The sequence below is a fragment of the Periplaneta americana genome, chromosome 9 (assembly GCF_040183065.1).
Source record: "Periplaneta americana isolate PAMFEO1 chromosome 9, P.americana_PAMFEO1_priV1, whole genome shotgun sequence".
Classification (NCBI taxonomy): Eukaryota; Metazoa; Arthropoda; class Insecta; order Blattodea; family Blattidae; genus Periplaneta; species Periplaneta americana.
In genome coordinates, this window is record NC_091125.1 from 170772197 (window position 1) to 170786914 (window position 14718).

Genomic DNA, 14718 nt, shown 5'->3' on the forward strand with positions numbered 1-14718 from the left:
ACATTAACAAAATTTGTCTAATGGTATTGAGGGATTCATTATCCATTTTACACAATCACTTGTATAATACTACGTAATATTTTCTTTTACTTCATTTCATTAGTCTTCAATGTACTTTCATCTCATGTTTCTCCGAAATCAAATTGTACTTTACTTTTTAAATTTATCATTGTTCCGTATTCTCTCCGCAATCATATTGTATTTTTAATTTAACCTCTGCTTTGTATTCTCGATCCTAGTGGTCAGCCGTAGATGTCGGCCAGATGTCCCAAATTGTGGAATTTGTGTGTGTAATTGTAACAATGAGATTTATTGCATTTGTTCGATTCTTACTGTCTTTTGTTTCCTTCAGTGCCTCAAACTTACAGACGAAAAAACTTTTGAGAGTTTTATTTTCATCTGGCATCAATATTACATTTCTACCTCTATTCGGCAAAGATAACTGCGTATTTTTACAATATTAAATAGCAGTACATACCTCTGACTTCACTATCCATGTTGAAATTATCACAGTTTGACACAACACACAGCACAGGATTCTTTTGTATCAGCTACAAGGGTCGGTCCAGTTTTTTTTGCCACTACTGTACATGTCAAATATGTAATCTTCTTTGGACAGCCCTAAGTGCACCACTCTTTACTGTGGAATATCTGTACAGTAAATACACCTGCTGGATGGAGTGAGCAGAGTTGAGCATATCTAAGGTCTTAAAAGCAAACCAGAATAACTATTTACTTTAGCTGATGGTGAGTTTTATCGACAAAGTTTATTCAGAAGCTTATGATTTGGCTTGGGGAATACGTACAAACTGGTAAAATTGAGTGGAAAGCAATAATTTTCATTTCATGCAATTAGTTAGAACTTCGATTTTAAGGCAGTATTCTTGGTTGGACTTTAGTTCATGTAATTCTGTCTGTGTTTGAATTAGACAAAATTGGAATGGCAAATTATTTCGTTATTGTAAAGTTAATAGTGTGAGGAAACAGGAGAGAAGAGAATGTAGTTTTTGTGCACACTACAGTGGACATCCGGCAGAATTTATCGTAATTATTTACACTAATGACACCACATGTTTACAACAGTAGCGTAACTAAGAAGGCATGGGCCTCCCCACAAAAATGTTTATTGGGCCTCTTTTCTCATGCCCGCCTACATTCAAAGTTCTTGTACTGCTGTGTTAACAATGTATCTTTCGCAACTATATATGCAATATTATTTCAGTGGTGAATTTGAACTTGCCAAATAATAATAATAATAATAATAATAATAATAATAATAATAATAATAATAATAATAATAATAATAATGGACTCTTTTATTTTTATTTTGTTAAGTTTATTTATACACACTTTAACGTTTGTGATCATATCATGTATTTAGGATCTGTGGGGTATACCAGTAGGCCGTTATTATTGTTGAGTTTCTGTTTCTATTGTGTACATGTAACTAATTTTACATAATAACGGACTTACCTCACAATTTTCCAAAGCTTTGTTGCTTCATCAATAGGAACTCACTGGCGACTTTCTTGACTTCAATATTCCTGCTTTCTTTACTTTCAGTGACGAGTACAGATAATGAACTCTGTCTCATTTGCGACATTGTACTACGCAATTAAGTCTTTATTAACTTCAGCTTACTGAATGAGAGCTCTGCCATTACTTTAGTAACTGGTAAAGTGAAGAAACGTTGTAAAACTGTACACAGATTAGGAACCCTGCTGGCAATAGCAGGATTTCTTACAATTAATTCGGCTAGTTTCTTTATTGTTGAAAGTTTACAAATCTCTTCCATCATTATGGATCGAAAACTAATCAGTTGTTGAAAAAAAGTAAGAGAGAAATCTGTAGCATAATATTCGTAAAGTACATTATGTTGGTTTTTTCGATCATTTCATATTTGGTTAAGGTGCTGAGTTTTGATGGCAGGAACTGCGAGAATTTAGCTGAAATGTTCATCTTCCAAAGCGTATGTAATGATAATTAATTTGTTGGTCCTACAGAATTATCTGTTATGGTTATTAATAGATTAATAACAGAGGAAAATTCGCTCCAGTGCTGGGCATCGAACCCAGGACTCCCAGTTCTACACACTGGTGCTCTGCTATTGAGCTACGCAGAGGTTCAATCCACACCACCAGATCGAATTTAAGCTGCTGAATTATAATGTCCAGGCAACTATTAAAAAAAACAAATACTCTGAACCTTTCTTCTGTAATCATTTGTCAACTGCAAGTTCAACAAAGGAGTTATTAATGTGGCGTTGCAGTGTTGTTTTGAAAACAGAGTCTATTTTCCAGAAATTTGAGATTTCCTTTGCTTTCTTTAAAACAGTACTCGAAAATTGATGCCTCAACTCTTATCATATTATTTCAGCTTGTTTTAACAGTCATGTGGCCGTTAATAAATCAATGGAATTTTCTTGTAAATATTTTGAAGCGATACTAGTGCAGTGTAATATTCTACAATGGAACAAAGAGCATAACTACAAAGTCGAAGGAAATGAGTTCCTTTTTTTAAAGCAAGTATTGTATTTTTTCCGGAAGATTTGTTAGAGAACACGATTATTTTCTTAAGGCATATCATCACCTGCAAAAACCCACTTTTCGCTATCAAATCGCAAAGATAAGTTCGTAAGGATAAAAAATTTTTTTTTTAGTGTGTGTTTGGTTGTTCCATCATCCAAGGCAATATTTAATTTCTGCCATCACGATAAACTTCCATTAAAACACACAAACTTGCTGTAAAGCTGTATAAAATTCCCTTATTTCTGAAATGTCATTAATGGAATCATTCAGAACTAAATTTAAATTATGATTCGCGCAGTGTTTGTGCAAGACGACAGTAAGAGCTGAACACATTGGAGAAGCAGGGTGAGTATTAATGTTGCGACATCGGAAAGAAAAAAAATTATTGCAACTTATGATGAGATTGTTGAAACAAATGAAACTATTGTAAGAATGCCATAAATAGTATACCTTTGGAATGCATGAATGAAATAATATGAATGTTACTCAAATTGGAAGTAAGCCTATGCTTCCTATGAGGTTCATGAGGAGGTTGGTTGCGTCTCTTCTGATGGCTCTACTAGACGTGCTGATGTCATCATAATTGATTGGCAGAAGGATAAGGGTGTCATTCTTGATCCCACAATCTGTTTCAAGATGCATGAGCAACAGCCACAAGAGGTGTGTCGTGAAAAACAAGTCATATATGAGCCTTGTTGTCAGCATCTCGGAGCACAATACCACATCACACATTGGACAGTTTTTGGGCTCATGTTCGGTACCCGTGGCACGATCCCACGAGAAACTTTAAATCAACTTAAACAATTTAAAATTTATGCAACAATTGATGCCATGGGATCTCATGTGTTAAAATCATCCTTAGCTATAATTAGTAATCATTTGTACCCAACAAACTTTTATTGTAAATGATTTCCTATGTTTTCGTATCATTTATCTTAATGTTTTCTTTTTTCTTTCAAATTGTCACACAATTGTTTTTAATGATTATTCTTTACGAATTGATCAGTAGGCCAATCTATCGAACCCTTATTTAGGGCGGCTTTTGTTAATACAAATTTATTATTATGGTTTACAGTACTAGTGGTAGTGTCTGATCATGGGAATTCTGTTGCACTATGTTTTAACCTCAGCCGGTGTAATTTCCATAAATATTGCGAGTTAAAGGTTAGGTTATATGAGCGGATAGCTTAAGTGACATGAGGCAGAGGACTGTGACGACTAGAGTGGGTTAAATAAGGGGATAGGTAAGTGACAGAAGATTGAGGTAGAGTGGGTTAGATGAGGGGTTGCTAATTTGGTGCTGCTAAAGTAAATAAATATCGAATTTATGTTTAAGAGGGTCTTTCCTCATCATAGAGACTGACTGCACTATTTCTTCTGTGCTGTTAGAAATTTGTATCTTCTGCATCATATGCAGGTGAGTGGTTCTTTGTAAATTAGAAAGCAGTGCTTTTTGCTCAATTTTAGTAGTTTGTATGTGTTTGTAAAGTCAATCTTCGACTGACTTCTTGACACAAAGAATCGCTATTGCTATCCAGCGTGGGAATGCTGCCAGTGTTATGGGGACATTTCCTCAAACACTGGCTTTGGAGGAAATATTTTATTTTTAAAAATTCAAAATATTGGCCTAATACCGGGATCAACTGCGTTTGTTGACACAACAAGACTTGAAGAGTCTTGAAGGAATTCTGTTGGAAGACGTTCAGGAATCTTCGCCACATTGTAATAAAACCCTCAAGGCTTTGCAGAATGAGATCATTATACATCTCACGACCGATTGACAAGAAGATTGTGTTCTTCACAAACAAGACAGCAGCTCTGCCTGTGGACGATGAGTTCCAGAAACTCTGGCGTTCTGTGGTAGTTGAGAGCACGGATAACCTGAAGATAGATAGAGGAATATCCGCTCCATGGAAGATCATAGACCCAAGAAGACGACACTCCACAAGCGTAAGAAACCGAACCAGCGCCAGAAGCAGCTCAAGAACTGCGAGACGAGCACTTGGCTGACACCCTGGAAACGTACGATGACAAGTGAAGATCGGAGAAGTGAGAGTGGGATTGATTATTTCTTGTGACGTTGGTAGAGGAGACTGATGCTGTTGACTGAACACGAAGACCGGTAGACAATGAGTGTGCATTGTGTGCGACTGAAATGACGAAAAAAAAGTGTATCGTGTAATCCCTACTGTATATTTCATTTTTTAAATATCAATTTAGATATCAATAAATACAGGAAATGAATCGTATAATATAATAATCCGTGGCGCTACAGCCCGTGAAGGGCCTAGACCGACCAACTAGCCGGCTGCTGGCCTCACGCCCACATGTCGAAGCAGAGGTGGACGATCATCCAACCAGACTGGAGATATCGTGTGGTTAGTACGATGATCCCCCCAGCTGTTATAGCTGGCATTCGCAACCAGATTTCGCTACCTATCGTAGCTCCCCAAGTGCATCACGATGCTGGGTGGGCACCAGTCCCATACACTGGCCGAAATTTCATGAGAAAATTTCTTCCCCCATGAGGACTCGAACCAGCGTCAAATCGTATAGTTCTGAATAAATTTTGTCGAGAAAACGCGCTGCCAGCTAAAGTAAATATTTACTGCTCCGTTCATAACAAAAATAAGTAAGCACTATATACAGAACAAAGTTTCTTTATTACAAATTAGAAACAACCAAGACAAGACACACATAGTAAGGTAAAATGGTCAGTGACCCATGGTTTTGAGGAGTCCCAAGATGTAACTGCCCAGCTCCTCGTCCTGGTTGTCCCAGGACACGTAGACACTCTTCTGCTCATCCTCGCTGCCCTCCACTTTGACGAGGACAGACTCAACAGAAATGGAGCCATCAGTGAGCTGGACGGGGCAGTCCTTGAGTCGCGCGCGGATGAGTGCCAGCAGTTTCTCAGTCGTCTTGCTGGCCGGGCCCGGGTCCTCTATACGCAGAGTGGACGTGAAGCGCACCAGATGCCGGCTGATGCCCGCCTCCTTGCAGGCGTCGTCCACTTCCATCAGACACATAGAGTTGTCCTTGACGACGAGCACGCCGTGCATGACCCGAGGCCGCTTGGGGTCGGGGGGCAGCGCGCTGTGCTTGCGGGCCTCCGTCTTGAGCAGTCGCAGCGACACATCCAGCGGTATTGTGATGCTCGTGTTGACAACGCAAGTCTCCCCATTGGCCGGCATGTGACACTCCAGGTCGAATTCTTTACGGATTTTCTCCTTGAGGAACTCCATTTTGGCGGCCTCGCCATGTACTAGCATGACGTGGCGTGGTTCACAGTACTGGATGAGCTGCATTATGCCCTTAGCATCGGCGTGTGCTGAAAAAGACATGTACTGGACAGACATCTTGACCTCCACTACTTGTCGGTTCTCGAACTCTATTTTCTTAGCACCGTTGAGCACTTTGTGGCCCACAGTGCCCACCACGCAGAAGCCTGGCATGATGACCATGTTGTTTTCGTTAGGCGCCCACTTCTTGAATATCTGTAGCGACAGTCCTGCGTGTAGCATGCCAGGCGTCGCAAACACCACCATGGCACCGGGGTTGTCGATATACGCCTTATCGAATGGCTTGATGTGCTTGAAGTCGAACATGTTGCGCTGCACGAAGGTCTTGCGGATCTTCTGGTTTGTCCACGTGATGAACATCTTATAGTAGTTGTTGGCCTTCTCGGTAAGACCAACAGCGAAGTAGACCGGCACTTTAAGATTCATGCGCTCCCAGTAGGTTTCGAGCAGGATGCATAGCTCCTGCGCCCGCCCCAGTGCGAACACTGGGATGAGCACTTTGCCCCCACGATCCACACACTCGTGGATCTTCTTGAGGAAGTCGCGTTCCCGGCAGCGCTTGGAGTCCCTGATGGTGGTCGCGTATGTGGACTCGCTGATAAGCAGGTCGGGTCGGCATTTGTCAATCCATGCAGCGCCTAGATGTCTGTCAGGGGTCATATTGTAATCGCCCGTGTACACCACAGACTGTGAGCCCACTCGAATCCAGAACATGGCGGCTCCTAGTACGTGACCTGCGTAGTACGCTTTGATCTCCAGCTGTGGGTCCACCATCACCGACTGATGTAGGGTCACCGCTACCACCTTCTTCATGCAGTCCTTAATATTCTGCGAAGTGAAAAAATTGCTCTCCCCTTTTCTTTCGACTGCTACTTTACGCATGTCTTCCAACAGGATGGGGGCTATAGCTTTTGTCGGATGTGTCATGTAAATTGGACCTGTGTAACCTACCATTTCAGTGAAATACGGTAGTGCACCACAATGATCAAGATGAAAGTGTGAAATTATGACACAATCGATATAACTTGTTAGAGGTCCTTCTGGAGCAATGTAAGTGAAATCTGGAAATCTACGCTCATCATTGAAACCCATATGCATTCCACAGTCAAGCATTATGTTTTTGCCACCCATTGAAAGTAAAATGCAACTTCTACCCACATCTTGTCCCGCCCCTAAGGGCGTAATTTTTATTTCAGGCATAATATCTAACTTGACTTATTCACTCATACCAAAATGGCATGTACCGATACAATATGTAATAACACATTTATTCGTTGTTAGGAACAGTTGCCACATAACCTCACAATTGCAATGTTGTTATTTACCTATAAATTCAACTTTTAGTACGAAATGGCATGGGCTCAATTTCAATTTGTGTGTACAGTTTTTATGCGTATACTTGGGTATCTATATACTTTATAATACCAAACTCGTACGTTATTATCCCCCCAAAAATACATAACCTTAATACATGAATGAACTTAATAATCAATGTTGCCATATTTTCTAACAAAATATCCCATGGAGTATGGAGCAGTGTTCAGAGATTCTGAAAATATTTTCCCTATATCATAGAAATTTCCTTTGTAAAGAAAAATTTCTCTAATTATTTCGTATAGTAAAGTTGTGTATTTGTTTAAATATGAGATTTATAATAGAAACTGATAAAAACCGTAACACGCTTCACTTAATAATTATTGTATGTGTATTCTATTCGTGCTGAACTGCCTGCTGTATTTACCGCCTTAAAAATTTACCCACTTGGTTTGGATAATCTCTGCCCTCCAGCGAATGCGCAAACAATCCAATATGACCTGTCATGATGATGGCCGTGTGGCATTTTGTGTGAAACTCGCCCAAGCAGGTTAGTGGACGCTGGAGAACGCGGACAACACCGACAACACGGAGACCGACGCAGAGAAAATGGCGGACAGAAGGAAAAATGCTAAAGATGAGAAAGATAGAGATGGTGTAGATGTTGTTAAGGCCAAACTTGATGATCCACCAAATTCGAGATTGTTTATAGTTTGCAACAAAAGTATTACCGAAGAAGAATTTCGTAGTGCCTTTGAGAAGTACGGAACTATTGAAGAAATATGGGTCGTCAGGGACCGCAACACAGGAGAACCAAAAGGTAAACGAGGGATATACAAGCTAAATACGGGACCTTTTTAAGTATATATTACTCTGTAGAACCGAAATTGTATTGGAAATGTGTTTCAGGTGTTACATACATCAAATTCTCGAAGACATCCGAAGCTGCTCTTGCATTGGAGGAAATGAACGGTTGTTGTATAGGATCGCATCCAAGGCCCTTGAAAGTGATGATTGCACATAGGTATGTATATCTGCTAAACCGGTAATTACATTGGGAAAATTTCAGTATGCGGATTCCTCACAGACAATTTTATCTTGTAATACTAAAAAGAGCAGATTTGTCTGCGTTTGTCAAATGCGCATCATCATGCTTACGAAAAGGTGTTTTTCAGTGCCAATATTTTATTTTGTGTGCACAAGGTTGGAATTTTGAAGTAAGAGGAAAAGGAAGGAATCCGTGTTCTGAAATGTATCCTCGACAAACACAGATTTGCTCTGTTTAGTATTTTAAGATAGACTAATTGTTGTCAGTGAGGTATCCGTATACTGAAATTTCCCAGTAGAATATCAAACGTTCCAGTACTATAGCTGTGATTTTGTGTTTCAGCCGAGATCAAGGTTCGAAACGTGAAATGAATGAGGAAGAACGACTTCTGAGGTTATTTTGTGTTGTGCCCAAAACAACAACAGATCAGATGTTGCGAGACCACTTCAAGCAGTTTGGAGATATAGATTATGTTTCTGTTGTTAAGGACAGGGAAACAAAAGAGAGCAAGGGATTTGCTTACGTCAAGTTTCACAAGTGAGTATTGTGAATATTTTTCACTCTTTCTACTTAAGAAAATCTGATTTTTAATTACGAGAGCAGCTGTTCCTAATATGCTTATAGAGATTGATGGTTAATCAGAAACATATAGCATATGGACAAAAACCTCTGCACCAATCATTTGGTGTGCCACTTTTGTTGACAATAAATAATAATAATAATGATTTATTTAACCTGGCAGAGTTAAGGCTATACGGCCTTCTCTAACACTCTACCAGGAGTAAAAACTGCGTTACAAAAAACAATACAAATTTACAAAGTACACTACAATTTTACACACAAAACTGAATAAGATAATAATAATAATAAAATGTAAACAATAAGTAAGTAGAAATCAGACATAATATATAACATACAGAAAGAAAGGAAAAAGCATAATAAAATGTGAACAGCAGGCCAAAATAAATGAGACATACGAAATATAAAAAAAGACAATTATTGATAATAATAATAATAATAATAATAATAATAATAATAATAATAATAATGATGATTTATTTAACCTGGCAGAGTTAAGGCCATACGGCCTTCTCTAACACTCAACCAGGAGTAAAAACTGCGTTACAAAAAACAATACAAATTTACAAAGTACACTATAATTTTACATACAAAACTGAATAAGATAATAATAATAAAATCTAAACAACAAGTAAGTAGAAATCAGACATAATATATAACATACAGAAAGAAAGGAAAAAGCATAATAAAATGTGAACAGCAGGCCAAAATAAATGAGACATACAAAATATAAAAAAATAAGACAATTATTGATAATAATAATAATAATGATAGGAAATAAGAATATTAATAAATAATAATAATAATAATAATAGTAATAAAATAGTGCAGTACAAAGCATACAATGAATAAAATATTTTTAAGTACACACAGTAAGGAAAATTATGATTATATATAGCTCAACGTATCACATTATAGATATACCATTATCGGAAAATATGAAAACAAAAATGTAGAATAAGTTAAATATCACTAGAACATTAAAATAAATGTGAATACGTGGAAACATGCAATACAACACTTGTCATAATAATAATAATAATAATAATAATAATAATAATAATAATAAGTTAGTTTGGCAACTCGTCATAAGATAATTTTCTAACTTGGATTTGAAAGATTTTAATGTTCGGCAGCCCTTGACTTCAGGCGGCAGAGAGTTCCAGTGACGAGAGGTAGCAACAGTGAAAGATGAGGAATACAGAGATGATGTGTGAAGTGGAATTTCTAGCGTTTTATCGCGTTGTGATCGAGTATTAAATCAGTAAGGTGATTGAAGGAAATTTTGTTAATGTGGTTCACCAAAATGTTATCTGCCAATCTGGTTGCTATTTTGGTTGTAAGAAGTGATATTGAAAACAGATTATAATGGCTCCAATTTGAATCGAAGTTTGGGATGTTATTTTTCTCAAGTAATACTTATAAAAATACCAAGAACAAATCATATTTAATCCCATAATTTCCTCATTTTTTTTTCTAAAAGCTCAGAGGCGAAAAATCATGAGGGAATTTATGTGATGAGTGCAAAATATTGGGAATAAATTGGTGATAAATAACGTCTAACAATCCATTTACTGTACTAAACGAATTAATGTTTAGTACTAAGTAATTACCTGTAAATATATAACATTTGAGTAATTTTGGGCAGTATTGTGGCTTTTCCTTGTACTGATGTGTCAGTTTTAATGCCGGTAGACTGATTCTGACTAACCTTGGAGCATGGTATTAAAACTTTGTGCATAAAATATTCGTATGAAAATTAACTTATTATTTTGCAATCTACTAAGAGAACAATTCCAAATCATCTTCCGTACATCACGGAAATTGGCATTTTTCACACATATAAGAATTTAATGACTGGATTTTCCATGGATATTTTTATGATACTCTGAATCTTGACGAAAGATGCTCTTGAAGGGAAAGCTTGCCTACCGACTTGGAGTTGTGCTAGGGCGTGGGTTCGATTCCTGCTTGGACTGATTACCTGGTTGGATTATTTTCCGAGGTTTTCCCAAACTGTAAGGCGAATGTTGAGTACTCTGTGACGAATCCTCGTCTCATCTTGCCAAATATCATCTCGCTATCACCAATCTCACTGACCCTAAATAACCTCGTAGTTGATACAGCATGGTTAAATAAGCGAGTAAAAAGAAATTACGTGAGTAAATATAGTATATGTAAATAATCACATTCATTGTGGCCTTCGGTGGCTGGTAAATCATGCTTAAACTGGAAAACTGATACTCTTCATAGGCTGGTGTTGTGAGTTATGTGGCCTTAGCCTATTTATTTTAGTGAACCATTAAAGTAACTGTGTGGTCTTGGAAAAGGAAAAAGAAATAGTTTATGCCACTGACCAAAACTTTTCCAAGAAAACAGACAGAAGCCGCAATTTCACACTCACTGTAACACATTGTACTAAAACTATTGTCTTTTGAAGAATCGGACTTTGAATCATGTTCGAAAAGTGGTTCAGACGGTGCGTGTTTCTGTGATGGATTCCAAGCTGATGGGTAGCCTGCATGCTCACTTGCCGGAAGTAATGCACTCTGGTGGCTCCATGGATGGCTAGCTTGCTGGATTTCGAGGGTAGGTTCCTTGCTATTTTTCGTGATGGTTTGCAGGCTGGATCCAAAGATCATATAATATCACCACTGAAACCATGTCACCATGTTCGCTGTTTTCCAACTAAACCTGTTTTTTTTCTATATTATCTAGTTTCTAAGAAACAACAATTAAATATCGGATTTTAGCTGTTTTGCACTTATGGCTTAATTACTTTATTGCGACATTTACTACTGTTAATGTAGGACTTAGTTGTTTTCCACTCACGGTTTAGTTTCTTTTTGACCATGAGTGTTGGCAACAGATGAAACAGCAGATAATTTTCCAATTTGAACTGTGAAAAGAGCCAGCCCCGTATGAACAACTACCATCACCGTAGGCAACATGGGAGCCAACAAGTCAGCACACAGGGTAGCCATCAGCGCAGCCACCTTGGAATCCATCACAGAAACTAGCACCGTCTAAACCAGCCTTTAGTGATGCAAAATATTTGTGTAGGTCAGGGGTTCTTAACCTTTTTTGGCCAAGACCTAACTTAACTGGGCGATAAACTTGCATGATCCATGGACCTATTTCGAAGTTAAATTGTTCTATTGTAATAAAAACAGGTAAATAAGTGTAGCAATTATTTATTAATATAGAGTTGTAATATTTCATAATAAGCAATAAAAACTATAATCATAATCCCAGTACTTGAATTAAGATTTCTTTAATTTTATTTTTTCGGGAAGCTACGGCAACCCATTCCGAAAGCCACGGCGACGCTTGTTTGGGTTGTGACCCATAGGTTAAGAAGCCCTGGTTTATATGTAAGTTTGATAATTGACATAATTTGATATTTATCTTTTGTAGTTTATATTGGTCTTTACCTTTACCACACATCTTTCTCAATTAATTTTAATTTCTGCATCTGTCTATTATATTTATTTTGCAGGATCTCACATGCTGCAAAGGCATTCGAGGGTTGTGACCGGTCTTACAAAGCTGTGTTCGCAGAGCCTAAGAAAAAAACGAATCCTTTTGACATATATGAACGTTTCAGTGGACCACCGTCTTCTGTTATGTCATATGATGCTCCATTTTCACCGTTTAGTAAGTATTTGACATTGTTAACCAAAATAGCATACAGGTAGCAAGTAAGATAATAACTCATCCAACTGAGAAGTTGGCAGGCTTTGTAAGTGTCACTTTCTGCTGCTTGCGAGAAAAGCTCAGGAAGGAATTTGTCTTAATAGAGCTGGAAAATTTGACACTGATTATTCACTCATAGGCAAGTCATTTTATTTTAAAACTACGCACATTTAATTACAGTAAAACCTCTTTTAACCGAACTTCTGTTAACTGAAATGCGGCTTATTCAAAACAATATAAAAAAGCCAATGTTTTGTTTATCCCTGCACTATTTTGTTCAGCCCCTATAGCAGGCTACAGATTTAAGTTGAGTGTGCTCACAGCAGTGCTACATCTGTTTTCCATCTCCATCCCTCAAACACTTGTTTTGTATAGTAAACAGGGACGGCCAGTTCTATTAAGTGAGACATTCTTTTCGGCCCCCCCCCTCCTCCCACATACCTGGGAATTACAGGATTATGGTACATGCATTCGAGGTAAGTTTCCAATTTCTCATTCTTTTTAGTTGTGTTGCAATTATCGCATTATTGGTACGTCTTATTTTTAAAAGAAAACTCGTATATTTTACTCATCAAGCACTGGTGTGATATTGCAGCTCACAAACAATGCGAGAAAAAGAGAGACAGAAGATGAAAACTGATTATTGGATGTAAAATTAATAATAATAATAATGAGAAAAATGCGCTCAAGTTGAGCATTAATGTCCAAGTTTAGTCTTTGCCATAGTCTGTTATTGGTTTAACTCTCTTCGCACACGTTATGATGTGGTATTTTCTACATCTCTGCCCGCACAGCGCACATTTGCAGTCTTCGGTCGGTTCATGGAACATGTTGTTCACGCATATTTTATGATGAAACCCGTGTATTGCGAGTCTTGTTGTCACGTGCCGCTGGCTCCTACACTCCCTGGTCCAGCTGTCGTCTAGCATGGCTGATGTGGTGTAGAACTCTAGGTCTATCTCCTTCTTCTTCCGGTCTCTTACGCTTACCAGTTCCTGGTAGGGTCCTGTGGATGGTAGCCAGTGCTGCGATCTGATATTATCTACGAAATATGTCTCTCTCATGAGCTCATATACAAGGCGGGATGGCGCTGCATTTCTGACTCCTAGTATCCATTTCATAAACATAGTCTTGACTTTTTCTATTCTTATCATGTCACCAATCTTGAGTTTTTCCCAAATAATCTCTATTCCGTATGTTATAACTGGCGCTACCACCGTTTTGAATAGTGTCATCGCTGTGCTTGTCAACAGATTGTTGTATGAGGCTTTGATGGCTGCTGCTGCTGCTGCTCTTGGATGTAAAATTGATGAGCAGTTACAATACTAAATTCATTGAATTTTTGTTTATAATTTACATGCTCAACAGTCTCATTTTCTTCCCACTTTTAACGAAAAAATGCGAAAATAAAGTGGACATCTTGTTCAAATTATTACAAATTAATATATAAAATTCGTTAGTGATTTCTTTTCCATTTCCTTGTTTGAAATTCTCATACTTTTTTTTATGAGAGTAGCTGAAACTTTGAGCTTTGTATCTTCATTGCACATTTTTATGTGACTGGCTGTAATTTATCACAAATTACCTGGTGTTGGAAGTTGAGTTTTCAGTATCAGCAGTAAACATAGACCAGGCCTGGGCACTATTAACTCAGTTGAGTCACTGCAGATTTCCCCTTAACTCCCCATTCTACTTCTCCGGCTGAGGCAAGTAGACCAGCAGTTAAGCACTGCTCAGTGACAGATTGCATTATAACTTTACAAACTTTCGGCTCTCGCTGGTTGCCTGAAATCCATCACTGATGCACAGGGCCCGTGTGTTTATAAGGTAGTGTAAGCAGAAGGGATGTGGAAGGAGGTTTCAGAGTTCTGTTCCACTCATCACTGACAGACAAATGATACAGGCTGGCATGTTCAAGTTGCACAATTTAGATTCTTGAGTGGGGAGGTGACTGCACATGAGTGTACCATAAATGTATGTGTTTCTGACGTGAATAGCCTACGTCTTTAAAATTAGACCGACACATGGGGTACAAGGACGGAAACAGCGATGTAACATTTGCAGGGTGATCCATTTCAACACTATAACTTTGTGATTAATAACACGATTGAAATAAATGTGGTCTTGTTCGATTGGGTATATGACTACGATGCGACATGACCTTGAGTTGGTGCCACGCATGCTTGAGATGTGAGTGGTGGCCTACGGCAACTGGCAGCCATTTTGGGCATGGGCGAAAATTTTTGGTCAG

General features: G+C 38.2%; 2 protein-coding genes across 2 annotated transcripts in view; one reads left to right on the top strand and one right to left on the bottom strand.

Moving 5' to 3' along the window:
- Positions 1–5172: 5172 nt before the first annotated feature.
- On the bottom strand, positions 5173–7489 carry IntS11 (integrator complex subunit 11). The gene has a single exon (XM_069836375.1). It carries the CDS (start codon positions 7028–7030, stop codon positions 5243–5245), a length of 1788 nt encoding a protein of 595 aa, XP_069692476.1. The 5' UTR covers positions 7031–7489; the 3' UTR covers positions 5173–5242.
- A 169-nt stretch (positions 7490–7658) lies between these two features.
- The window catches only part of LOC138706739 (RNA-binding protein 45), a 40608-nt gene continuing 33548 nt past the window's right edge, over positions 7659–14718 (top strand). The window contains exons 1-4 of the mRNA XM_069836376.1: positions 7659–7964; positions 8054–8168; positions 8535–8729; positions 12271–12428. Of these exons, the coding sequence (XP_069692477.1) occupies positions 7754–7964; positions 8054–8168; positions 8535–8729; positions 12271–12428 (679 nt within the window). The 5' untranslated portion in view covers positions 7659–7753. The remainder of the gene's footprint in view (positions 7965–8053; positions 8169–8534; positions 8730–12270; positions 12429–14718) is intronic.

Excerpts from the sequence above, each read along its gene's own strand:
- IntS11 (XM_069836375.1), bottom strand. The coding sequence starts at position 7,030 with ATGCCTGAAATAAAAATTACGCCCTTAGGGGCGGGACAAGATGTGGGT.